The sequence below is a fragment of the Oncorhynchus mykiss genome, chromosome 7 (genome assembly GCF_013265735.2).
Source record: "Oncorhynchus mykiss isolate Arlee chromosome 7, USDA_OmykA_1.1, whole genome shotgun sequence".
NCBI lineage: Eukaryota > Metazoa > Chordata > Actinopteri > Salmoniformes > Salmonidae > Oncorhynchus > Oncorhynchus mykiss.
The window spans coordinates 74,788,730-74,814,855 of record NC_048571.1 but is presented as its reverse complement, the minus strand read 5'-3'; the positions used below and the strand labels follow the sequence as shown (position 1 = coordinate 74,814,855).

The following is a 26,126-nucleotide window of genomic DNA, read 5'->3' as shown; positions in this document are numbered from 1 at the left end:
GTGTTGTACGAGATCTTCAGTTTCTTGGAATAGCCTTCGTTTCTCAGAACAAGAATAGACTGACGAGTTTCAGAAGAAAGTTGTTTGTTTCTGGCAATTTTGAGCATGTAATCGAACCCACAAATGCTGATGCTCCAGATACTCAACTAGTCTAAAGGCCAGTTTTATTGCTTCTTTAATCAGGACAACACTTTTCAGCTGTGCTAACATAATTGCAAAAGGGTTTTCTAATGATCAATTATCCTTTTAAAATTATAAACTTGGATGAGCTAACACAACACAGGAGTGATGGTTGCTGATAATGGGCCTCTGTGACGCATATGTAAATATTCCATACAAAAATCAGCCGTTCCAGCTACAATAGTAATTTACAACATCAATGTCTACACTGTATTTCTGATAAATTTGATGTTATTTTAAAGGACAATTTTTTTAAGTGACCCCAAACTTTTTAATGGTAGGGTATATATCATTTATATGTCCAAAAAATTGATGTAGCAACTACAGATTGGCCCTTTAAATATATCAAAAGTGTGCACGTTTGAACATGTGTCCATTAGGCACATGGGTTTTTTTTTATCCGTATGAATTTGATTGAACAATAAAAGCCCAATTTCTATTCCATAGATTTGGATCCGCACTATGTAGCGCATTTTTCATTGGCTGTCCACTGGTTTCAAAAACAATGATTGATAGGCAGCTACAACTTCTTGAATTTAACCACTATTGGGTTCAAATACACATTTAGATTTGTGAACAGCCATCCACAACAACCACCATCTGTAAAGCACAATAATAAGTGACATCCTTATCGCCGTAGACTACACCACTGCTGTCATCCTTACTTCCAAGCGTTTGTTCTAATTGGATAATCTGTGGATGCCGACAGCAGTCGCACCATTGGAAGACATTGCTTCGACTATAGCCGACAAAAACCTATTCCTGCTATTTTCCGCGATCCGTGGTGTGTCATCATACGGGTCTCTGATTTGTGGTCAGATTCGCTCAGGTGGAACAAACTTAAATTTGAGCCTTTTTTCTATGCTGACGTGAATGTCATTGAGAAAATAGAGAATTGTCAAAGATTTTTTTCCACAAACATATTTTCTGAATTTCAAAGTAATCCTCGAAGTAATCATCTAGTTTTTCAAAAGTATCTGTAATCTGATTACAATATTTTTACTGGTAACGTAACGGATTACAATTAGTTTGTGTAATCCCTTACATGTAAGGAATGACATGTAATCTGTTACTCCCCAACCAGCATTCGATAATATATGTTTTATTTATTTAACCTTTATATCCTCAGTTCAATAAGAATGACTTTCATTTACAAGTGTAAATAAAGGCTATTGATGCCGTAGTTTAATACATTTTATTAAACTACGGCATGTTTATTGTGTTTGCCCCAGATTAACCCTTTACGTCTAATTACGTAGCTCTGGGTGCACGCATTGAGTACAAAACAAACCAGAGGCGTGTTCTTTGCTTTTTCCCCATATATTTTAATTGGTTATTCAAATGATTGACTTGCGTCTTCTTCCATTCATAGAATCGTGTGTGCATGCGCCTGAGGTAGGAAGTGTCACTTAATACTTTTTCGGAAACTCTGTCTGCCAGGTAAGATAAAATCAACAGAATCGTGACTTTAGTGTTGTTTAAGAGTTCCAAAATGCCAATAGAACGTTGATGTGTGAGACAATCATACGTTGATATGTTATAAAGCTTTGTTTTGTAAAGTGAACCTAATAGTTGCTATTTCAGCCAGCCGCGTCGCAAGAGACGGGGAGTTGGGTCGATCCTGTTGTTATCCAGAATATGAATTCCCTGACAACTATCTAAATTAGCTATGATGGCTGGCTAGCTGGTAGCCCACCACCAACTGCTTTTAGCTACGCAACTGGTTTGAAAACAATAGATAGTTACCGAATGTAGTCGGTTTTAGACATGCAGACTGCTAGGCTAAGTGTCTGGATGTTCGTCATTATAAAAATAATAAATTAATCATAATTTGGAAGCGCGGTTTGTTTGTCTGACTGACTAGTTAGTTACTATAGCTAGTTAGCACAGCCACAATGTCCAATTTATTTTTGGAAGATTATGGCTACATTTACACAGGCAGCCCAATTCTGATATTTTTCCCACAAATTGGTCTTTTCACCAATCAGATAAGATAGTTTGCCAACAATGGGCAAACAAATCAGAATTGGGCTGCCTGCCTCAAGGTACATTCTGTTCACGACATCTGACGTTCTCCCCCAGTTAGGCATGTCACAGTTTTTGTCCTAATAATACCTTGTTTAAAATCTGACCCATCCCTTAAATTAACAAACTCACTATTGAGGGAGTGAGGATTTTGGCATCAAATTTGATGCTATTAGATCATGTGACCATGGCAAATTCCACCTACACCTGTTTTACAGGTCATGTCATGGCCATTATTTGCTCCACATCAGGGGCATGCTGGTAGCACATATGTCAGAGGTACACACACAGTAAGTGGATGACATTAACAGATGGGATGAGTCTTTATTTATTTTTGCCTCTGGGCTTGTTTGCCTTTGAATTATCTCTACCACTTAGGCTAATTTGAATGAATGGTTCTCCATGGCTATGATGCATGTCGTGGCTAAGATGCGTGTTGTAGCCTGTCTGACACATCAGGACATGTAGAAATCGCACGCTTTGTCTAACGCTTGAAAGGATCAGCAGCAAAGTCACAAGTCATTCGCATACCGGCCATTCATAGTGATCTGAGAAGCCTTACTGCAGCAGTACTACAGTTCAACTAGCTTAATCATGGATGGACGTCTACATGTAAAATAATATGCCTACTCTTGGTTTGTCAGAAATGTATCATCAAATGTCAGTTTTCCCACACCCCCATACTCAATTTGCTCTACCTCCATTTTGTCCATCGTGGGCTTTGTGTCCAGACTCCATTTTACTTCTGACCGCATGTATTATTTCACAAAGTAGCCTAATGTATCACAAAAATTAGCAACCACAACTAGAAAAGCCTGAAATAGCAAAAAGAAGAACACAATCACACCACCATCGCTCTAGCCCAGGAGCTTTCCAGTGGCCCTGCCTACTTTTCTAGAAGCAGCATGGCTAGGTTATTAGGTAAATTGCACTGTGTGGACCTCTACTCACACCATACTTTCTTCCTCACCCCCTTGTGAAGTGTGCACCAACTCACCTTTATTGAAGAATAGCTACTGTAGCCTAAGCTGTTTAACATAGAATTTCAGACAATAGGTCTAAGCAGAGTACCACTATCTCTAAATGTATTGATTTGTTAGGCCTAGAGCCTGTTACATTGTCATAACCTCAGACCTGTCTTAGTAACAAAATAGTTAGCAGTAATCTGCAGTTCAAACAATAACAAAGTGTCAACCAACCACTGATTTCAATGGACAAATATATAATACATTTAAGTGTCTAAAAATGGATGTAGCAAGTGCAGCTATCCCCTTTGAATTAAGATCCATCATGTTTCACCCAATGAATAGGAACTATATAAGGTGTGTTGATTCATCATCATGAGTAGTTCAATTAAATCACATCACTAGATTGTTGTGTTGGTTCTGCAGTGCTGAACCTTGATCTTGATCAGAGCAGTGTATCTTTAACCTATTTCTTTCATTCCAAAGGTCAGTAAAGCTTGTTCGAAACACTTAGGCTAGCCTATTAGCATCTTGGTTTAGCATAACAAAAGATTTGACAGTGGACTTGATCCTGGTACACAAAACATTAGGAACACCTTCCTAATATTGAGTTCTTTTTTCCCTCAGAACAGCCTCAATTCATCGGGCAAGGTGTCAAGTGTTCCACAGGGATGCTGGCCCCATGTTGACTCCAATGCTTCCCACAGTTGGGTCAAGTTGGTGGGCAATTCAAATCAAGTTTTATTTGTCACATACACATGACTAGCAGATGTTAATATGAGTGTAGCGAAATGCTTGTGCTTCTAGTTCCGACAAAGCAGTAATAACCAACGAATAATCTAACCTAACAATTCTACAACTACTACCTTATACAAACAAGTGTAAAGGGATAAAGAATATGTACATAAAGATATATGAATGAGTGATGGTACACAACGGCACAGGCAAGATGCAGTAGATGGTATAGAGTACAGTATATACATATGAGATGAGTAAGGTAGGGTATGTAAACATTATATTAAGTGGCATTGTTTAAAGTGGCTAGTGATACATTTTTTTTTACATCAATTCCATCAATTTCCATTATTAAAGTGACTGGAGTTGAGTCAGAATGTTGGCAGCAGCCACTCAATGTTAGTTGTGGCTGTTTAACAGTCTGATGGCCTTGAGATTGAAAAACAGCTTCTGTCTCTCGGTCCCTGCTTTGATGCACCTGTATTGACCTCGCCTTCTGGATGATAGCGGGGTGAGCAGGCGGCGGTGGTTGTTGTCCTTGATGATCTTTATGGCCTTTCTGTGACATCGGGTGGTGTAGGTGTCCTGGAGGGCAGGTAGTTTGCCCCCGGTGATGCGTTTTGCAAACCTCACTACCCTCTGGAGAACCTTACGGTTGTGGGCGAAGCAGTTGCCGTACCAGGCGGTGATACAGCCCGACAGGATGCTCTCGATTGTGCATCTGTAGAAGTTTGAGTGCTTTTGCTGACAAGCTGAATTTCTTCAGCCTCCTGAGGTTGAAGAGGTGCTGCTGCGCCTTCTTCACAACGCTGTCTGTGTGGGTGGACCACTTCAGATTGTCCGTGATGTGTACGCCAAGGAACTTAACTTACTATCCTCTCCACTTCTTGATACACATGGGAATTGTTCAGAAGGAAAACCCCAGCAGCATTGCAGTTCTTGACACAAAACCGATGCGCCTTGCACCTACAACCATAACTAATTCAAAGGCACTTACATGTTCTGATTTGTCCATTCACCCTCTGAATGGCACACATGGACAATCCATGTCTCATAGCTTAAAAATCCTTCTTTAACCGATCTCCCCCCTTCATCTAAACTGATTTTAAAAAATGGTTTTAACAAGTGACGTCAATAAGGGATCATAGCTTTCACCTGCTTAGTCTATGTCATGGAAAGACCAGGTGTTCCTAATGTTTTGTACTTTCAGTGTATGTAAATATTCTGCTTTACCAACAAACTTGGATGATATATCTCAAATCAATAAGATTGGTAAAGAATTGTGTAAACATTGGACAAGAATTGCCCCTTGACCTGCTTTCTCCCCTCCAGTCCCAGACCATGAACTACGTGGGGCAGCTGGCGGAGACTGTGTTTGTGACGGTCAAAGAACTATACCGGGGCCTCAACCCAGCCACGCTTACGGGGGCCATCGACGTCATCGTGGTGCGTCAGCCCGACGGCAGCCTCCAGTGCTCTCCGTTCCATGTGCGCTTTGGCAAGCTGGGGGTGCTGCGCTCCAAGGAGAAAGTGGTGAGTACGAAGAAGAAGAAGATTGGAGTGTGTGGTGTTGTTTACAAATGGAGGGTGCATGTACTGTATGTAAGCGGATCGTCTCTCACACACACACTGCCTGTGACCGTGTGTTGCAGGTGGACATAGAGATCAATGGGGAGCCAGTTCACCTGCAAATGAAACTGGGGGACAATGGAGAAGCTTTTTTTGTGGAGGAAAATGAGGATTTTGAGGTATGTTTTTAAACATTTTGTTTTGACTATCTGATCCTATAGGTTTGTTCAGTCATGGAGGTGAACCTCTTTATAGTTGTGTTGAGCTAATAGGGAAGGTGACATGATGTAACCTATTTTGTTTCGTCTGTAGCTTATTGATGCTGTACAGTACATTCGGAAGGTATTCAGACCCCTTCACTTTTTCCGTATTTTGTTACGTTACAGCCGTATCCAATTGGCTCATTCATCCCCCTCCTCTCCCCTGTAACTATTCCCCAGGACGTTGCTGCAAATGAGAATGTGTTCTCAGTCAACTTACCTGGTAAAATAACGGATAAATAAATACATTTTAAAATGGCTGAATTTGTATCCCCCCCCCTTCATCAATCTACACATAATACCCCACAATGACAGAGCAAAAACAGGTTTTTAGAAATTTTAGCTAATTTATTACAAATATAAAACTGAAATATCATATTTTACATAAGTATTCAGACCCTTTACTCAGTACTTTGTTGTAGCACATTTGGCAGCGATTACAACCTTGAGTCTTCTTGGGTATGACTCTACAAGCTTGGCACACCTGTATTTGGGGAGTTTCTTCCAGTCGTCTCTCCAGATCCTCTCAAGCCCTGTCAGGTTGGATGGGGAGCGTCACTGCACAGCTATTTTCAGTACTCTCCAGAGATGTTCTATCGGGTTCAAGTCCAGGCTCTGGCTGGGTCACTAAAGGACATTCAGAGACTTGTCCTGAAACCACTCCTGCATTGTCTTGACTGTGTGCTTAGGGTCGTTGTCCTGTTGGAAGGTGAAACTTTGCCCCAGTCTGAGGTCCTGAGCGCTCTGCAACAGGTTTTCATCAACGATCTCTCTGTACTTTGCTCTGTTCATCTTTCCCTCGATCCTGACTAGTCTCCCAGTCCCTGCTGGTAAAAAACGTCCCCACAGCATGATGCTGCCATCACCATGCTTCACCGTAGGGATGGTGCCAGGTTTCCTCCAGACGTGGTACTTGGCATTCAGGCCAAATAGGTCAATCTTGGTTTTATCAGATCAGAGAATCTTGTTTCTTATGGTCTGAGAGTCTTTATTTAGGTGGCTTTTGGTAAACTCCAAGTGGGCTGTCATGTGCCTTTTACTGAGGAGTGGCTTCCGTCTGGCCACTCTAACATCAAGGCCTGATTGGTGGAGTACTGCAGAGATTATTGTTCTGCTGGAAGTTTTTCCCCTCCCCACAGAGGAACTCTGGAGCTCTGTCAGTCACCTCCCTGACCAAGGCCCTTATCCCCCGATTGCTCAGTTTGGTGGTGCCAAACTTCTTCCATTTAAGAAGGATGGAGGCCACTGTATTTTTGGTGACCTTCAATGCTGCAGACATTTTTTGGTAACCTTCTCCAGATCTGTGCCCCGACACAATTCTGTCTCAGCGGTCTATGGACAATTCATTGGACCTCATGGCTTGGTTTTTGCTCTGACATTCACTGTCAACTGGGACCATATATAGACAGGTGTGTGCCTTTTCAAATCATGTCCAATCAATTGAATTGACCACAGGTGGACTCCATTCAAGTTGTAGAAACATCTGAGCTCAATTTTGGAGTCTCATAGCATTATGTAAATAAGGTATTTCTGTTTTTTTTATGATAAGGAACAACTTTGATTAACTTTAGAATAAGTATGTAACGTAACAATGTGGAAAAAGTCAAGGGGTCTGAATACTTTCCCAATGTAATTCAAACCCCACCCCCCCTCCCAGTCCAGAGTGCCAGCCCACCTCTGCACGTCGCCCATCCACATGGAGCTGCTGGAGGTGGCCGAGGAAACCTTAGAGGGGCTCCCCAGTTCCGGAAGCACACGAAGGAAAAAGAGGCGGCGAGTACGCATTCGCTCCGACTCCCACCTAAGAGAAGATGGTAGCTCCTCGTCTGACGAGAGGGAAAGGGAGAGAGCGAGGGAGCAGTCAGGAGAACAGGAGAGCCACTCCAAAGAAGAGCCCAGCACGCCGATGCTTGCCAGGTCACTATCAGGGTTGTTCCACGAATAGATTACATTTTGGGTAGTGTAACAGGTGTCGTTTTAGAGTTCAGAAATCAGCATTTGAAACTTTTCACCTGCATTTTATATTGAAAGTCACTTTGTTTTTGTTGCTTCGATAGAATGATCAGGGGCGTGCACCTATAATTTTCCTTTGATGAAAATACATTGCTGCAACACATTTGGCAGAAAATAGCTTCATTCATCAGATGCGATTTGACGCAAGTTGGCTAGCAGCCACAAAAGTAATTGAGCTTACAATGAAAATGCAAGGTATGTTTTTGCCAAAACGATGCATATTTCTAATGTTTGTCATAGAAAGAATGTAGCCAGCTAAGTTTGCTTGAAATTAGTCTTGCATTTTACCCGAGAAAAGTAGGCTACACCGAGAAAAGTAGCTACACATCTCTCTGCTGATAGAATGCCCATTCGTGAATTCTCATCCGAGTGCAGCTGAAGCACAAAATTAGTCTGAGCAGAAATTACAATGAGATCTGCATTTACAGAACGCAGCAAGATATTTCATATGCGTTTTTATTTTTTGCGTGAAAAACACGGCACTTATAACTTTATTTTAGTTTTTTTATATTGTCATAAAGACCACACGTTCAACTTAATAAAACATATATTTTTCCCATCTCAAAATAAAATGACAGAGTTGAGGTTTTCCATCTTAAATCATCCATAAATAACCTTGTGACAGGGGGAATAGAAGCTTGTTGTGTGCAACAGGGAGAGCAATTCAATGCAAGCTTCACCAAAAAGTTTACATTTTTAAAAGATTTCTAGACTATCTATTAGTGCTCAGCGATTAACCGAAATGTCAGTTATTTTTCAATGTCTAATTGTCCAACTTCAGTTCAGTTGTTTGAATTCCATTTAGCTCGTTACATTTTGTCCATTTCGTTCGCACATTGCATTGCAGTTTCTCAGATAATGCCTAAACTGTGGGACATTGTAGGTAGTTGTAGTTTCTAACAGGCCAATGTTCTACGTACAGTACCAGTCAAGTTTGGACACACCTATTAATTTCACATTTATTTTTTATTTTTACTATTTTCTACATTGTAGAATAATAGTGAAGAAATCAAAACTATGAAATCATACAGTAAACAAAAAAGTGTTCAACAAATCAAAATATATTTTACATTTGAGATTCTTCAAAGTAGCCACCCTTAAAAAAAAAAAAAATGTTTAAAAAATACAATAGAAAAATAACAAATAATTAAAGAGCATCAACATAACAGCAGCGAGGCTATATACAGGGAATACCAGTACAGAGTAAATGTGCGGGGGCACAGGTTAGTCAAGGTAAACAACAAATAAAACAAATGTAATCTACACAACAACTGAAATATTTTAGTAATGTAAATAACTGATGGTTAAAAAGTGATAAGCAGTCACTACTGTCATGGGACTTTTATATAATCGAAAATTCAAAAATGATCAACTTTTCAAACCGAGCTGACCTCATGACTATCTGTGGGTAACGGTTGACATGTTATGCTCGACGGGCTCAGTTTCCCACCACAAAACACCAGAAAATGGACAAAAAGATGTCAACCAGCTGTCCTACTTTTACAGTATAATTTGATTCCATGTTCAATGTTTCTTTTGAAAATATAATTTAAGGTATAATTTCATCATATTAAAAAGAGTTAAGTTGACCTTAAAATGAGGGACTGAAGTAAAGTAATCACATGATAATCTTCAGAAATGATTGTCAAATCCAGAATGTAAGTAGGGCCTTACAATGATGGTGAAAACGTGGACAAATGGTGGCGATAAGTGGGTTAAAATCTTGCTAGAAGTTTGAAAAACTAGAAGAGAGACAGATTTTTGGCAATTAAGAAAGTCTTTATTCATATAAAAAATCTAATTTATTAAATTTTACATGTGGTCTATAATAAAGGGCACTTCATGTAAGATAACAGGCTTTTTAAAATGAAATATTGGTGCACAAATGCTACTTAAAATATCAAAGGGTTGCAAAATGTACTCTTCGTTGAACAACCTATCAACTACAATTTGAAAACATTGCTTCCTTTGGTTGAAAATTACTATTCTATCGGTTTCATTGTGCTGTCCAAGATAAATTAGATTTAGCTAGATTTAGCATCCGGTATGTGTCTTTGAGTGATCAGCTTTAGTGTTCTGAAACCCTGTGGCTGACTTTTTTTTATATATTTCTTTGTCTCCCTAACAGTAAGTCTGTGTACTTCTCGCTGTCAGAGGAGCCGCATGAAGAGTTGGTGGCCGTGCAGACCAGGGACGTCCACCCTCACTCTGATGGAGAGTGGTCCCCCTCAGAGAGGTCAGACACTCAATCAATCAAATGTATTTTATAAATCCCTTTTTTACATCAGCAGTTGTCACAGTGCTTTACAGATACCCAGCCTAAACTCCCAAAGAGCAAGCAATGCAGGCAGAAGCACCGTGGCCACGAAAAACTGAGGAGCCAGGCTCTGAGTGGCCAGTCCTCTTCTGGCTGTACCGATTAGAGATTTAAGAGTACATTTGGCCAGACAACAGGTCAGGCAATTTACCTGCACTCTAAGGGGCAGTTTCCTGGACACAGATTAAGCCTAATCCCAGACCCTTAAAAAAATGATCCAATGAGTTTGCTTTTTGATCCAGGACTAGGATAGTCTAATCTGTGTCCTAGCAACCGCCCCTGGTAGTCAGTTAAAATAAGTTTGTATTTTCATTCTCTTTTACTGCCTGTCCCCCTCTTTCTCCAGTTTATGAACCCTCTGTCACTTTTTCCCTCCTGTCTTTTTTTTCTCCTGCTCTCTCTAATTAGGAAAAACACTCACACATCTGAGGTTAATTGTTACAGGTGTGTGGGAATTATTTGTAATTGTTGTTGAAATAAGAAAAAAAACCTGCACGCTCCGCTTGCCGCTATCAGTTGTTTATCTAGCTTAGTTTACGTGTGCATGACCTTCGTCAGAGCCTTCTGAGAGCTTCTTCTGCCCCCCCCATCTCGTTCTGTCTCTCTTTCTCAACAGTTTCTCTCTCTCTTTCCTTCAGTTAATTAGCCTCTCTCTGTGTCTTCTATTTCCAGTGTGTTCTATAGTCGTTCTTCCTCCCCCAAGAGTGACTCTGAGCTGCTGGTGAAGCCTCCGGAGTCTTCAGGTCTTCCGATGCAGTGGAACTGGGGCGGCTTTCCCGAGGTATAACATAACAGGGCATATTGAGGCCATAACTGGGTGTACAGGTGTCATAACACGGCATATGTGTCATAATGGGACAGAGAGGTCATAACAGGAAGTACAGGTGTCATAAAAGGACATTAGGGATGTAACAATTCACTGATGGGCGTCCATCCCTGGTTCAAAAGTGGCATGAATTGGTCCGAAAATTATTTAACACATCATGAACAGCCGCTTCACTAATATATTTTTTTACTCATATAATTGTATTCCCCCCCCTCCAAAAATATCTAATATTTTGTGACTGAGTTGATGTGTCCTCTCCTTCAGTAGCCTAACTAACTACGCATGTAAATGTGTATGAGTCATTGATCTTTAAGTCTGATAACAACTGTGCACAGAGTGCAGCTGCTCATGCCAACCAGAGCCTCCCTGATCTAATATTCCTAGCATCTTCAGCATTCAAATGTTTGTAAAATGGCTTTCGCAATGTCAACTCATAGGCTTTATTAGTTGGGTGACAACCAATGTTATTTGCATGGTCATTGTTACCAAATGCACTGTAGGCTACCGGAGTGTCACAACTCACTGCTGCTGATTGGGGCTTTTCGATTGCCAGGTTCACCATTGGAAAGATGCAGGTAGTTTTGCTTTAAATAGTCAGTTTATTTGGTCATTTTTACATGGCCAGGGTAAAGTTGTAATTTCTGCTGTACTTATTTTGAACTGCACTGTAGGCCTATGGTCTGAGCAAGAGTCTGAGTAGAGCAGCTCTCAAAGTTCTAAACATTTAGCAGATGCTCAAATCCAGAGTGACTTAGACAGGCGCAATTAGGGTTATGTGCCTTGCTGAAGGTCACATTGACAGATTTTTTTTTCTCACCAAGTCTGCTCGTGGGATTCAACACTCTTTACCGATAGACTACCTACCGCCCCAAATGGTCAAAACCGTTCACTTTTAAGACTGGGGTGAATTCCAAAGCTGTTCTATAATAATTGCTAATTTCTACAGATAAATATTGACATATTACTAGCGCCCCAAAAAATGTGCTGCTAAAATGCCAAGTTAATTGGTTCCCCCCCCTCCCACACACTCACACAGTACAGTCGTTCTTGTACTGTATCAGAGCCCATGTATCTAGATGCGAATCGAATCGTGGTTGAAAGGCACATACCTACATGACACAGGACGTACAGGTGTCATAAAAAGTTTGTTCAGTAGCTCCCATCACCACACTGCTTTGTTTTCCCTGCTCCCTCTAGATGTGTCCAACGGAGAGAGGGAGGGTGGAGGTGCAGCATGTCTCTGCTGGCATCCACTGCTCGGACAGCTCCCACTTCCGCACCATCCAGCGGCAGGACTCCTTCGACGTTATCAATGTTATTTGCATGGTCATTGTTACCAAATGCACTGTAGAAAATATTTTTACCGACAGAGTTGTGTAGGCTACCGGAGTGTCACAACTCACTGCTGCTGATTGGGGCTTTTCGATTGCCAGGTTCACCATTGGAAAGATGCAGGTAGTTTTGCTTTAAATAGTCAGTTTATTTGGTCATTTTTACATGGCCAGGGTAAAGTTGTAATTTCTGCTGTACTTATTTTGAACTGCACTGTAGGCCTATGGTCTGAGCAAGAGTCTGAGTAGAGCAGCTCTCAAAGTTCTAAACATTTAGCAGATGCTCAAATCCAGAGTGACTTAGACAGGCGCAATTAGGGTTATGTGCCTTGCTGAAGGTCACATTGACAGATTTTTTTTTCTCACCAAGTCTGCTCGTGGGATTCACTCTTTACCGATAGACTACCTACCGCCCCAAATGGTCAAAACCGTTCACTTTTAAGACTGGGGTGAATTCCAAAGCTGTTCTATAATAATTGCTAATTTCTACAGATAAATATTGACATATTACTAGCGCCCCAAAAAATGTGCTGCTAAAATGCCAAGTTAATTGGTTCCCCCCCCTCCCACACACTCACACAGTACAGTCGTTCTTGTACTGTATCAGAGCCCATGTATCTAGATGCGAATCGAATCGTGGTTGAAAGGCACATACCTACATGACACAGGACGTACAGGTGTCATAAAAAGTTTGTTCAGTAGCTCCCATCACCACACTGCTTTGTTTTCCCTGCTCCCTCTAGATGTGTCCAACGGAGAGAGGGAGGGTGGAGGTGCAGCATGTCTCTGCTGGCATCCACTGCTCGGACAGCTCCCACTTCCGCACCATCCAGCGGCAGGACTCCTTCGACATGGGCTTGGAGCCCGGGGTCCGCTTTGTCCGAGAGAGCAGTAGCGTCACGGTGGTGGTCAGGCCCACGCCCAGGACCGGACCAGCGGTCCAACCCACAGAAAGTTCACGCATAGACCTGGAGAGAGCCTCCAATATGACCCACTCCACCCCGAATCACCACACCTCAGAGCTTCTCTCAGAACCGCTAACATTGGCATCGTTAGCGATGGCTAGCATAGAATCGCCCCAAGCCCCAGGGCCTAGAAAAACAAAAATGCAGCCACAAGTAGAGACCCAGCAGGCAGGGGATGAAGTAGCCGAGGAGTCCCCATCCAACCCGGAGCTGGAAGACTCCAGAAACTCCCTGGCTAACACAATTAGTATGGCTAATGTAGACAACACTGATAGACAAGCTAGCGAAGAAAGCTCAGCACATGTTGAATGTGTAGCTAACAACATGGTTAGCCAAGTTGAAAACGACTGTATAGACACACATATCCCATCCATCCAAGGTAGCAAAGCTGGCACAATCAGCGCAGACAGGCTAGCTAGCGACAGCACAGCTGCTTTAGATAACAAGGCTAGTTTGGCTAACACAACTAGCTATGCCAGTGCAGCCAACTTAGGTCTCATTACCACAGAGTATCTGGGTAGCAGAGCACAATCAGAACAGCACAGTGCCTTTCCAGAACCCAATGGACAAGGGCCAGAAGTTGTCTTGAGTGAGGGTGACAGCGGGATTGAGCCCTGCACCGAGGGAGGGGAGAACACAGAGAACGGCTCTGTAATGATGGACATAGCCACAGACGGCTCCCTGACCAATCAGGCTGCAGAGAGTGTCGGAGTGACAGACCTGTTGGCCACTGAGGCTCTGGGGGAGGAGCAGTCTAGCTCAGCAGAGCACCAGGACAAGAAGAAAGGTGAGAAACCGATCTCGTCTCACTCCCTAAACCCTGGGCACGCATCCTGTAGATCTGAGAGGATTTGACAGGTATACGCATTATAGTAACATCTTCAAGAGAATTTGAGTGTTGGTTTTGACATGACATTGAATTGTGTGGTCTGTCTCTGCTGCTGTGCTGTGTGAACACAGGTAAACGCAGTCAGCACCTTGGACCCTCTGACATCTACCTGGATGACTTGTCTAACCTGGACCCAGAGGTGGCAGCTCTCTACTTCCCACCTAAAAGGTAAAGGGCTCCCAGCTCTCCTTCCGTTCGTCCTTCCTTTTCTTCCTCAATAGCATGCAGTGAATTCATATTAGACGAAAAGCCGAAACAAGTATGACATCCTAGCATTGAAAGTGCAGGTTGGCATTTATTGTCATGCATCTTGCACTGGAGGCAGCTCTGCAAAGTCAGAAAATCAGATTTTAAACTTAACCACACTACTAAACCTAAAGTGTAACCCTAACCAAGACCAAAAAAGCTCCTTTTTGTTTTCAGGAATTTATATAGCCAATTTTGACTCAAATTGGCCCATCTAGTGAAAATTGCTCAGTTCTGCCTCCAGGGCAAGATTCATGACAGTGAACGTCAACCTGCGTTTAAACCCTTGTCCTACAATTCTCTCACCCACACCCCCCACCCCGTGGAAATCAAATAATAAAATCTCCATTAAGAATGAATTTGCTTAAGCTAGAGAGATGCTTTTTTTTTGTTGCATTGTCTGCTTCTCAATCCACGAAATCTGCTGATATCACCCTTCCACATCAGCGGTGAAATGAGGTAGAGCTAGAGCAGTGTTTGTCAGACCATGATGCATTCCAAAAATCGGTCTTCTCACGAAAACGTCTGTAGCATCCGAACGGTTTGGCCTGAACTATTATGAACCCTATATTGACAGATGACTAAATACTACCCCCACAAGCCTCTTGGGACTCCTTTGAAGCTCCCCAGTACTAGTTTAAAAAATGAATGGAAGTGTGTATATATGGAGATAAATGCATGTAAAACAAAATATAAAATCTTTCTTATGTCTCTCAGAAATAGGGCTGACATTTCAGAACAAACTTCCTTTAGATTTTTTGGGGGGACTATCTGTTGTAACATGTAGTGAATCTGTTATTCAATGCATTTCTATTGGCTAATAGCAGTAATGCAAAATTCAATGTTCCCTCTAGATGGTTAAAGCATACAAAATATTTAATGTCACATTATCTAACTTTCTATTTTTGTATACCCAAAATGCCTACTATTTAGAATGCAAGTACAGGTATTCGGACATGGCCAGTGAGCTTACATAGTAGGTGAGTGCATGGATTCTAACATGGAGCTACTTATCGTTAGAACGGACATTACTCTTTATCAACTGGGGTTTTCATGCCCCACAGAATTATGTTTTGGTATTTCCCATGGAATGGAGGTCAACAGGCAATGGATTTCATAATATGTAGCCCAAAATATGTCACCTTTTTCCCCACTTCTGTTGAGAAATGACCCAAGTTCCCAGTTGGCATGCCTTCCGCAATCCACACTTACTCAGTGTCAAGGATGACACAAATCAGTTAACTATGTGTACAATGTAGCAGGATGCGTTCCCTAACCAGATCATGAGTAATGTTATCTTATTTTAGGCTTGACTGTGTCCTCACAAGGCAGGTCACACTGGTAGGGACTCACATGGACATTGGCAAACATAAGATATCATAGACTGTATCACATCCTATACCAAATCAATAGTCATTTTTGAGTGTTTCTCAAAGTTAACCTATTGATCCCACTCCTGAATAGCACCTGATAAATGCAACAGCTTGGAACTTTCTATTCCCTCATAGTGATGAAATATTAGTGTTAGATTATCCATTATGTACATGGAATTAGCATGGGGATCAATTCCATTTCAACTCAGGCAATTCACTTCTCAAGTAAACACGTAAAAGGCATAGTGGTAGAAGATTTTGCTAATGGTTATGCCTCTCCACTCAGTGAGGCAGAAGGATGCTCGCAGCTCAGTGCGGAGCAAGGGTCCGGTTCTGGTAACCAGTCTCCCCAGTCGGTGGGCAGTGGGGCCATGGACAGCGGCACAGAGTACCTGTCTGACTCTACCACCGACCACATGGACGTTAGCATGTCCCTCTGCGGCCACACCGGCCACACCAGTCAAATCAACAAAGGTGTGTGTGTGTGTGTACAGATGTGGATCCTAATTTGATCACCCTGTTGCAGAATAACTTTCCTGCGATGTCTATTTCTGTGCAGCTGTGTATGTGTCCGATGGAAGGAACCACATCCGCTCACCATTAGCTGCTTCTAGTGATGATCTTTAACAAGCTAGAGAGAACAATGAAGACTGACCTTTTTTTAGATGAAATAGGAACACGTGGTAACCTATGCATTCTTACCAGTTTCTAACAGTTGGATTGATGAGACTTTTTCTTGACTTTCTCTATTGCAATTTGCCTCTGTTCCAGATCAGTTTATGGAGCACGTTGTGAACTACCAGGATTTGGTGAGCAACCCTGGAATCATTGAAGATCCAAACCTGGTTATCTGCATCAACTCAAAGTAAGTGTTAGTTGCATTTGGTAATGTATAATATGTTGTTTGCTTGTAGTTCTGCCATCATATTTTGAATGTGTCTGTCCATTGACAAATTTGTTTTTTTTGTGCTCTTTTAGGTATTATAACTGGGCAGTGGCTGCCCCTATGGTCCTGTCAATGCAAGTTTTTCAAAAGAATATACCAAAGGTAAATCTCTAATCTTTACCCTTGTTCACTTCCCTTCGTGAATTTGAAATTAAATGACGAGTATAAATAAATATGAAGGGAAGTTTCTCTCTGGCTCATACCTACTGACACCAATGTATGGGGAGTAGTGTACGAGTGCACACTTCAGGAGGAAGTAGGGAAAGTGGTGACAGGTGTGATCTTTAACCTTGTACTGTATGTAGAGTGCCATTGACCAGCTGGTGAAGGACAAGATGCCCAAAAAGTCTGGCCGCTGGTGGTTCTCCTGGAGGAGGAAGGACATGGACACTAACTCAAACCAGGTAGCCTATCACAGGGTTTCTCAATCCATGCTAGGATTGTGTTCAGTAGGCACAAAACGGAAGAAAAAAGGAAGGTACTATCTGAACTTGTCCAATAAGAAACAATCGTTTTATTTTCAGTTGCAACATGTTTTGCTAGGGTGTCACATAATTAACACGACCCAGGTTTTCTGGGAACCCCCAACCATTACTCATGTTGTTCCTGTCCAGCACACCTTATAATTAACATTTTAGTCAGTTTGGCATTTCATGAATCATCATCGTATTTAATTAAGCAATAAGGCACAAAAGGCTGTGCTATATCATGAATATAGTCACAGATAAATGCTGTTGAAAGAAATTCAAGAGAAGGTTCGGACAGCATCGTGGACATGATGATATTCTTATGGCGGCGCAGTGATAACGCTGAAGGAACTGTTAGCAGGCATAGGTGTGCCAATTTCAGCAAATACGCCACAGCTTTGAACACTGCTCGTCCAATCAGCATCCAGGATCCAAACTACCCGTTTTATAATGAAGGATAATGGTAACGAGCCGCCTAACAACAACAATATGTTTCTTTGTCTTTCCCTATGGCAGACTGGAGAGAACTCTAAGCAGGACCAAGAGGAGGCACAGACCAAGAATGATGTCTCAACCTCTGTGTCTGGTCCCTCAACAACCATACTGTGAGTGATTACACACACACACACACACACACACACACTGTTCCTCATGCGTAACGCATATGACCGATTTTAGTTTATTTTAGCTGATGGACTAGTAATTCTGCCATGTGTGACTTTTCAGGGCGACTCTGGATGACCTGACTAGTGACGAGGAGGCGGGCCTAGGCAGAGTGGGCAACCTATCATCAGAGACCATAAACACTGCCCAGTGTTTTAGCCAAATGTACCGCAAGTCCCTACGCCTCACCTCCGAACAGATAGTACGTCATCACTGCCACACACACACCAGTAATTGTTCTGCCATTGATATCCTTGGGCGGGCCGCCTAAGCATTTTTTCGGATCGCCTAAGTCCATTCCTTTTTTGGGATCGAAAAATGTTTTCCTTGTAAACTTAAATGACTGAAACCCGATATACAGTGTTGTGAAAAAGTATTTGTCCCCAGAGCAGAATTCATGGTTCCTTCTATTAAGGCATGTCGTCCAGGTACTGAGGCAGCAAAGCATCCCCAAATTAACACACTACAACCACCATGCTTGACCGTTGGTATAAGGTTCTTACTATGGAATGCAGTGTTTGATTTGTCAGGCATAATGGGACCCATCTCATCCAAAAAGTTATTATTTTGACTAATCTTGTCTATAGAATTCTTCCAAGAGTCTTGATGATCATCCAGGTTATTTTTGGCAAACTTGAGTCAACTTTTTGGTCAAGCGTGGTGGTAGTGTGACGGTTTGGGGATGCTTTGCTGCCTCAGGACCTGGACAGCTTGCCTTAATAGAAGGAACCATGAATTCTGCTCTGTATCAGACAATTCTACAGGAGAATGTCAGGCCATCCATCTGTGAGATGAAGCGCAGCTGGAACATGCAACAAAACAGACAGTGATCCAAAACACACAATCAAGTCAACATTAAATGGTTAAAACTAGACATTTTTAGTTTTGGAACGGCCTAGTCAAAGTCCAGAACTAATCCCAATTGAGATGTTGTTGCAGTCCATGCTTGAAAACCAACACATTTCACTGAGTTAAAGCAGTTTTGCATACAAGAGTGGGCCAACATTCTTCCACAGCGATGTGAAAGACTGATCAACAACTACAGTAAGCATTTGGTTGCTGTCATTGAGTGTAAGGGGGCAATTACTTTACACAGGGGAATCAGTTGTTGAATAACTTTGTTAATTAAAAAATATATATATATATAAATTTGTACGCTCTGGTTCCCTTTATCTACTAAGTTTTGTTTGAAGATCCAATTTAACATTCTGTAGCAAAAATAGAGAATCAGAAAGGGTGCAAATACTTTTTCACAGCACTAACTTGTATAGAAAAGGTAATGGATCAACAGTACCAGTCAAATGTTTGGAAACACCTACTCATTAAAATTTTATTATCTTTTTTACTATTTTCTACATTGCAGAATAATAGTGAACACATCAACTATGAAATAGCACATATGGAATCATGTAGTAACCAAAAAAGTGTTAAACAAGTCTAAATCTATTTTATATTTGAGATACTTCAAAGTAGCCACCCTTTTCCTTGATGACAGCTTTGCACACTCTTGGCATTCTCTCAACAAGCTTCACATGGAGTGCTTTTCGAACAGAGTTCCCACATATGCTGAGCACTTGTTGGCTTCTTTTCGTTCACTCTGCGGTCCAACTCATCCCAAACCATCACAAATGGGTTGAGGTCGGGTGATTGTGGAGGCCAGGTCATCTGATGTAGCACTCCATCACTCTTTTTCTTGGTCAAATAGTCCTTATACAGTCTGAAGGTGTGTTGGGTCAGTGTCCTGTGGAAAAACAAATGATAGTCCCACTAAGCGCAAACCAGATGGGATGGCGTATCGCTGCAGAATGCTGTGGTAGCCATGCTGGTTAAGTGTGCCTTCAATTCTAAATAGATCACTGACAGTGTCACTAGCAAACACCATCACACCACCACCTCCATGCTTCACGGTGGGAAGTATACATGCAGAGATCATCCGTTCACCTACTCTGTGTCTCACAAAGACACGGCGGTTGGAACCAAAAACCAAAAATGTGGACTCCATTGCTCGTGTTTCTAGGCCCAAGAAAGTCTCTTCTTATTGGTGTCTTAGTAGTGGTGTATTTGCAGCAATTCGACCATGAAGGCCTGATTCACGCAGTCTCCTCTGAACATGTTGAGATGTGTTACTTGAACCCTATGAAGCATTTATTTGGGCTGAAGTGTCTGAGGCTGGTAACGCTAATGAACTTATCCTCTGCAGCAGAGGTAACTCTGGGTCTCCCATTCCTGTGGCGGTCCTCGTGAGAGACAGTTTCATCAGAATGCTTGATGGATGGTTTTTGTGACTGCACTTAAAGAAACCTAAGTTCTTGATATTTTCTGCATTGACTGACCTTCATGTCTTAAAGTAATGATGGACTGTAATTTCTTTGCTTATTTGAGCTGTTCTGGCAATAATATGGACTTGGTCTATTATCAAATAGGGCTATCTTCTGTATACCACACCTACCTTGTCAACTGATTGTCTCAAACTCATTAAGAAGGAAAGAAATTCCACAAATTAACTTTTAACAAGGCACAGCTGTTAATTGAAATGCGTTCCTGGTGACTACCTCATGAAGCTGGTTGAGAGAATGCCAAGAGCGTGCAAAGCTGTCATCCAGGCATAGGGTGGCTACTTTGAAGTATCTAAAATATATTGTTTGAATTATAACACTTTTTTGGGGTTACTGCATGATTCATAGTTTTGATATCTATACTATTATTCGACCAATGTAGAAAATATTTAAAATAAATAAAAAATCCTGGAATGAGGAGGTGTCTAAACTTATGTATGTAGAATCGCAGGACATTTGCTTTAAAACTGCAAACATTTCTCAGGTCCATGGAGAATGTGCAGAATTGCAGTAAATTGTTTTAAAAATGCTAAATGTTCTCTACACCACCAAGATGGGGGGCCTCCAAAATGTTGGCAAGGCAGAGGAGCCGACTGTGTCCCCCTGCCACGCCCACCACCAAAGCCCGTTTGATCCAGAAAAAACCCTGCACACACACTGCCTCATAATCCCTACCCTGTGTTGTGATCAGGAGCGGTTGAACCTGCGTGAGGGGGCCAACAAGGTTATGTTCAGCGTAACCACTCAGTACCAGGGCACCTGTCGCTGCGAAGCCGCCATCTACCTGTGGAACTGGGACGACCACGTCGTCATCTCAGACATTGATGGCACCATCACAAAGTGAGTGTGTGTTTGTGTGTAAGAAAGGTACTACCTTGTGCTTTTAGAGACAGTTTAGCACCATCATGGCCCAGTATGATCCAATATGTATGTACATGTGAATGTGTGTTCAATGCTTTATGATCTCTCTCCTTGCCCATTACAGGTCTGATGCCCTGGGTCATATCCTACCTCAGCTGGGGAAAGACTGGACACACCACGGCATTGCCCGTCTCTACCACAAAATCCACCAGTAAGTCACACCAGGGTCCTGTTCAGTAGATGTCTAGATAGTCCCTCTCTTTTTCAGTCTGTTTTCTTCTGTTAGGTTCATAATGAACAAGATGCAGCCATTCCCTCCATCATCAGTATTTACTGTGCATGTGTTGGTTCCAAAACTCTATTTTGAGCCAAAATGAGAACATTGTGAAACAACACTTCCTGCTCAATGGAAGCCAGTGATAACTTACAAGATGCTTGTATCCAGTTGTTGTTTTATTAATGGGTAACCCCTCCCTCTCGCTCTCCCTTCTAGAAACGGATACAAGTTCCTCTACTGTTCGGCGCGGGCCATCGGCATGGCTGACATCACCAAGGGCTACCTGCAGTGGGTGAACGACAAAGGCACCGTCCTCCCCAAGGGCCCCGTGCTGCTGGCCCCCAGCAGTTTCTTCTCTGCCCTGCACAGAGAGGTGGTAGAGAAGAAGCCGGAGGTGTTCAAGATTGCCTGCCTCACCGACATCCGAGACCTGTTCAACCCCCAGAGGAAGCCCTTCTATGCAGCCTTTGGCAACAGGACCAATGTGAGTCACACACAGGCCTTGTCCGATTCCCTGACTTAAGTTTTTAGTAGTAGGCGCTTTGGGAAAATATAACGTTTTATAGGGGACCAAATGAACAAATGGCGGGAAACACAATTATGCATTTGAGCCAAGTATGTTGATATGTTTTGCTCACTGTATACCAAACATATATTTTTTTGTACTTTTACCCCCTTTTCATGATATCCAATTGGTAGTTAATCTTGTCCCATCGCTGCAACTCCCGTACGGACGCGGGAGAGGCGAAGGTCGAGAACCATGCGTCCTCCTGAAACACGACACTGCCAAGTCGCACTGCTTCTAGACGCACTGCTCGCTTAACCTGGAAGCCAGCCGCACCAATGTGTCGGAGGAAACACCGTACAACTGGCGACAGTCAGCGTGCATGCACCGGGCCTGCCACAAAGAGTCGCTAGAGCGCAATGAAACAAGGACATCCCAGCCCGGCCAAACCCTTCCTAACCCGGACAACGCTTTGCCAATTGTGCACCGCCTCATGGGTCTCCCGATTGCGGCCGACTGCGAGACAGCCTTGGATTGAACCCGTGTCTGTAGTGACGCCACTAGCGCCTTAGACCGCTGCACCACTCGGGAGGCCCACTGTATACATTTTTACTAAACAGTACTTTCTAAATAGTATGTAGTATGATTAGTCCACTGTATGTAGTTTTAGTAAGTAAGTAAGACAGATTTTAGACACTGCCACACACACACACAGCTGACTCACTGTCTGTGTTTGGCAATCGTTTTTTTTTTTGTATTTTAAATAAACCTTAAATCAAGTGTTGTCTGGGCTTTCCCAGGATGCCAATGCTTATAAGGAAGTGGGTGTCCCTGACACCAGGATCTTCACTGTGAACCCCAAGGGAGAGCTCATTCAGGAGAAGAACAAAGGGAGCAAGTCCTCGTAAGTACACTAGCCACAGGAGTGACGGTCATCAGTCCCCACCCCTCAAAAGTGCACACTAAATACATACAGTACAGTTTGTCTTGATTTAATAATTATTTTATAAAAAAATGTTAAAATGCTCCTGATAACAGCATGCTTTGGTTTAGAGCATGCTGTCATGTCTGTTCCAAGATGCGGAATCGATCACTCCTAATAATTACAGCTGAATTTATAGAGCTGTGATAGCTCCGGCACATTATTGTGTGTGTGTGTGTGTGCCACAGGTACACTCACCTGAGCGAGCTGGTGGAGCACTTCTTCCCTATGATCTCTGAGGATGGGAGGTCGTCCTCCTTCGACTGCCCCGAGTTCAGCCACTTCTCCTACTGGAGAGAGCCCCTACCACCACTGGACCTGTCTACTCTGGATTAGACACACACACAAACACACACACACACACACACTCGCCACGTGACCTGTCCACTCTGAATTAGACACACATACACCACTGGACCTGTCCATTCTGGATTAGACACACACTCGCCACTGGACCTGTCCACTCTGAATTAGACACACACACACACACACTCGCCACTGGACCTGTTCACTCTGGATTAGACACACACACACTCACCTCTGGATTAGACACACACACTCGCCACTGGACCTGTCCACTCTGGATTAGTCACACACACACACACACTCGCCACTGGACCTGTTCACTCTGGATTAGACACACACACACTCACCTCTGGATTAGACACACACACTCGCCACTGGACCTGTCCACTCTGGATTAGTCACACACACACACACTCGCCACTGGACCTGTCCTCTCTGCATTAGACACACACTCGCCACTGGACCTGTCCACTCTGGATTAGACACACACACACACACACTCGCTCGCCACTGGACCTGTCCACTCCGGATTAGACACACACACAGACACTCGCTTGCCACTGGACCTGTCCACTCTGGATTAGACACACACACACACACACACACACACACACTCGCCACTGGACCTGTCCACTCTGGATTAGACACACACACACACACACACACTCGCCACTGGACCTGTCCACTCTGGATTAGACACACACACACTCGCCACTGGACCTGTCCTCTCTGGATTAGACACACACACACTCGCCTCTGGATTAGACACACACACACTCGCCACTGGACCTGTCCTCTCTGGATTAGACACAGATTAAGGCAGCCTTCCGCACCTCTCTGTTTCAGAGGTGTTGGGTTAAATGCATTAGACACATTTCAGTAGAAGCCTTTCAGTTGTACTACTGACTAGACAACTGTACAACTGACTGGTTTTCCTTTCTCCTTCTCTCTCATCACCCCTTTTTCCCCTCTTTCGATCCCTTTGAGTTCCGAAATATTTTTAATTGATAAGCCAGGAATATTGTAGATGTGCAAGGTTCTCATTTAATATACTCTGTTTTATGTTGATTCATCTGATGCAATTGAAAACTAAAGTTTCTGGCGTTCAGCTAAATGTACACATGCACAGATGACACTGCATTTTACGCAACACTATATACTTCATATTGTGCAATACTTGATTGCAAAAAGACATACTGCACTGGCCATACCATATTGCCATTATCCAAATGATACTGGCGCAATGTGCATTTGTGCTGCTCAAGAATTCCAGTTACATTTTAGTTGTTTAGCACAGGGTTTTCCAAACTTTGACTCAGGCCCACCTTTCCAGTATTTGGGAACATCCCAAATACATTCCAGGGTTGAGTAAATTGACTGTTTGGGTAATTGAAATGGCCATGGTCTGGTCTGAAACGGTGCCTTTTTGCTTATGATTTATATGCTTTCATATTTAAAGGGGTACTTAGGGATTTTATCTACTTCACGAGGGTCAGATGAACTCATGGATACAATTTGTATCTCTCTGCGTACAGTTCGAAGGAAGTTGCTAACTAGCACACGTAGTCAGTTGACTGGATATCTATTGGTATCTGCTACCACTTCGACTTCCAAGTCATTGTGCTAATGCAAGTTAGTATTGGCTCACAAAACTACCTCTAACTTCCTTCATACTGGAGACAGGAGCTGTGTTCGAATACCCATACTACATACTTAATGAGTATATACTATTAGTTAATTTTAGTATACTTACTGTAAACGTCCTTTCAGTTGAGCGTGAGCGTACTAGCGCTTCCCGTCTACCGGAAGTTTTTTGCTGTTGCTATGCAACTTCTTGCTAGCATAACAAATTACTAGCAAGACAGTTTACGAGTAAATTCAATATGGAGTGCCCGAGTGCGCTCTGAGCGTTGTCAGATTGTCCTTTCATAAATTCAGAGCGTTTCAATCTGAGCTTCAGAACGCACACTGGATACTGGCCCGTTCTGTCCACACAAGGGCATTCAAGCTAACTTGCTAGCTACTTCCAGACACAAATGAAAGAACACCTCACTCTGACCATTTACTCGCCCAAGCAGAGCTGGTTTTCCAGAGCGTTGGTGACTGCTGCTGGAAACAATCTAATTATGCCTTTTTTTTTTGTTGCCGATGTTCACTGTCAGTGGCTATATTCAACTGGGGTTTGAGCGTTAGTAAATTCATCAGTTATTCTGCGCTCTGCCACATGTGCACTCAGACGAGAGTGCTCTGGAATCAAAGTAGATAGCCAGAGCGAATTTGTGAACGCACAATGACTATACCACTTAGCTAAACTAAGAATAACGGGAGTAATCAAGTCACTAATCGTTGGGTAGTTAGTTAGATAGCATATAGTAAATATTCTGGCAAGTTCGATGTATTAGTAGCCAACTAACCTTAGATAGCTAGCTAACATACTGGTACATAGTGCTGTAATGATATGCTATGCGCTTTGTAAGGATGGTGTAGCTAACAAATTGTCAGCCAAGGTAACTTAGTTGAAAAGTAATTTTATTACATTTCTCATTTTCTTGAACGTTTGTCATAATTAGTTAAACCAATGCATTTGTATCCGCTCTCGGACTTCGGCTGCTTATTTTCTTCAAATCTGAAAACGTTGAAGTCACGCCTATTTTCTGAATTACATTATAGGCCCTTAAGCACGGAAAGAGTGTCCACTGCTTGTATACTTCGTATTTTGACATATAGTATTCGAACACAGCTATAGACATGGTATCTACGAGTTCACCGGATTCTTAAGAAGTAGATAAATGGCCTCATCGGCATTTTGGCAAAGTATCCCTTTAATTATATTTAGAAATATATATATTTTTGTCATCCTAAGTGATACCAATTACTCTGTTTAGAGAGACATTGCATTGGACCCGAAGATCCTTGTTGTTATTTTCAAATGATCTACACTGAAGAAAATATAAACACAAAATGTAAAGTGTTGGTCCCATGTTTCATGAGCTGAAATAAAATATCCCAGAAATGTTCCATGTGCACAAAAAGCTTATTTCTCTCAAATGTTGTTAACTAATTTGTTTACATCCCTGTTAATTAGCATT

At 42.4% G+C, this 26,126-nt stretch overlaps 1 protein-coding gene across 1 annotated transcript; it reads left to right on the top strand.

The window, feature by feature from the left end:
- The first annotated feature begins 1,493 nt into the window (after positions 1–1,493).
- LOC110528480 (phosphatidate phosphatase LPIN2) lies at positions 1,494–26,055 on the top strand. The gene is made up of 20 exons (XM_036984457.1): positions 1,494–1,620; positions 5,238–5,438; positions 5,558–5,653; positions 7,392–7,651; positions 9,876–9,983; positions 10,737–10,845; positions 12,088–12,204; positions 12,965–13,973; positions 14,147–14,243; positions 15,981–16,168; positions 16,466–16,559; positions 16,673–16,742; positions 16,946–17,044; positions 17,624–17,712; positions 17,834–17,972; positions 20,798–20,946; positions 21,092–21,178; positions 21,461–21,728; positions 22,550–22,653; positions 22,920–26,055. The coding sequence occupies exons 2-20, from the start codon at positions 5,247–5,249 to the stop codon at positions 23,065–23,067; spliced, it is 3,423 nt and encodes a 1,140-aa protein (XP_036840352.1). The 5' UTR covers positions 1,494–1,620; positions 5,238–5,246; the 3' UTR covers positions 23,068–26,055.
- Positions 26,056–26,126: the final 71 nt, after the last annotated feature.

Bases quoted from the DNA above. Each gene is read 5' to 3' on its own strand.
- LOC110528480 (XM_036984457.1), top strand. From the start codon at position 5,247: ATGAACTACGTGGGGCAGCTGGCGGAGACTGTGTTTGTGACGGTCAAA. The intron at 13,974-14,146 runs GTGAGAAACCGA...GTGTGAACACAG, and splicing joins GCACCAGGACAAGAAGAAAG to GTAAACGCAGTCAGCACCTT. The intron at 16,560-16,672 runs GTAAGTGTTAGT...GTGCTCTTTTAG, and splicing joins GTTATCTGCATCAACTCAAA to GTATTATAACTGGGCAGTGG.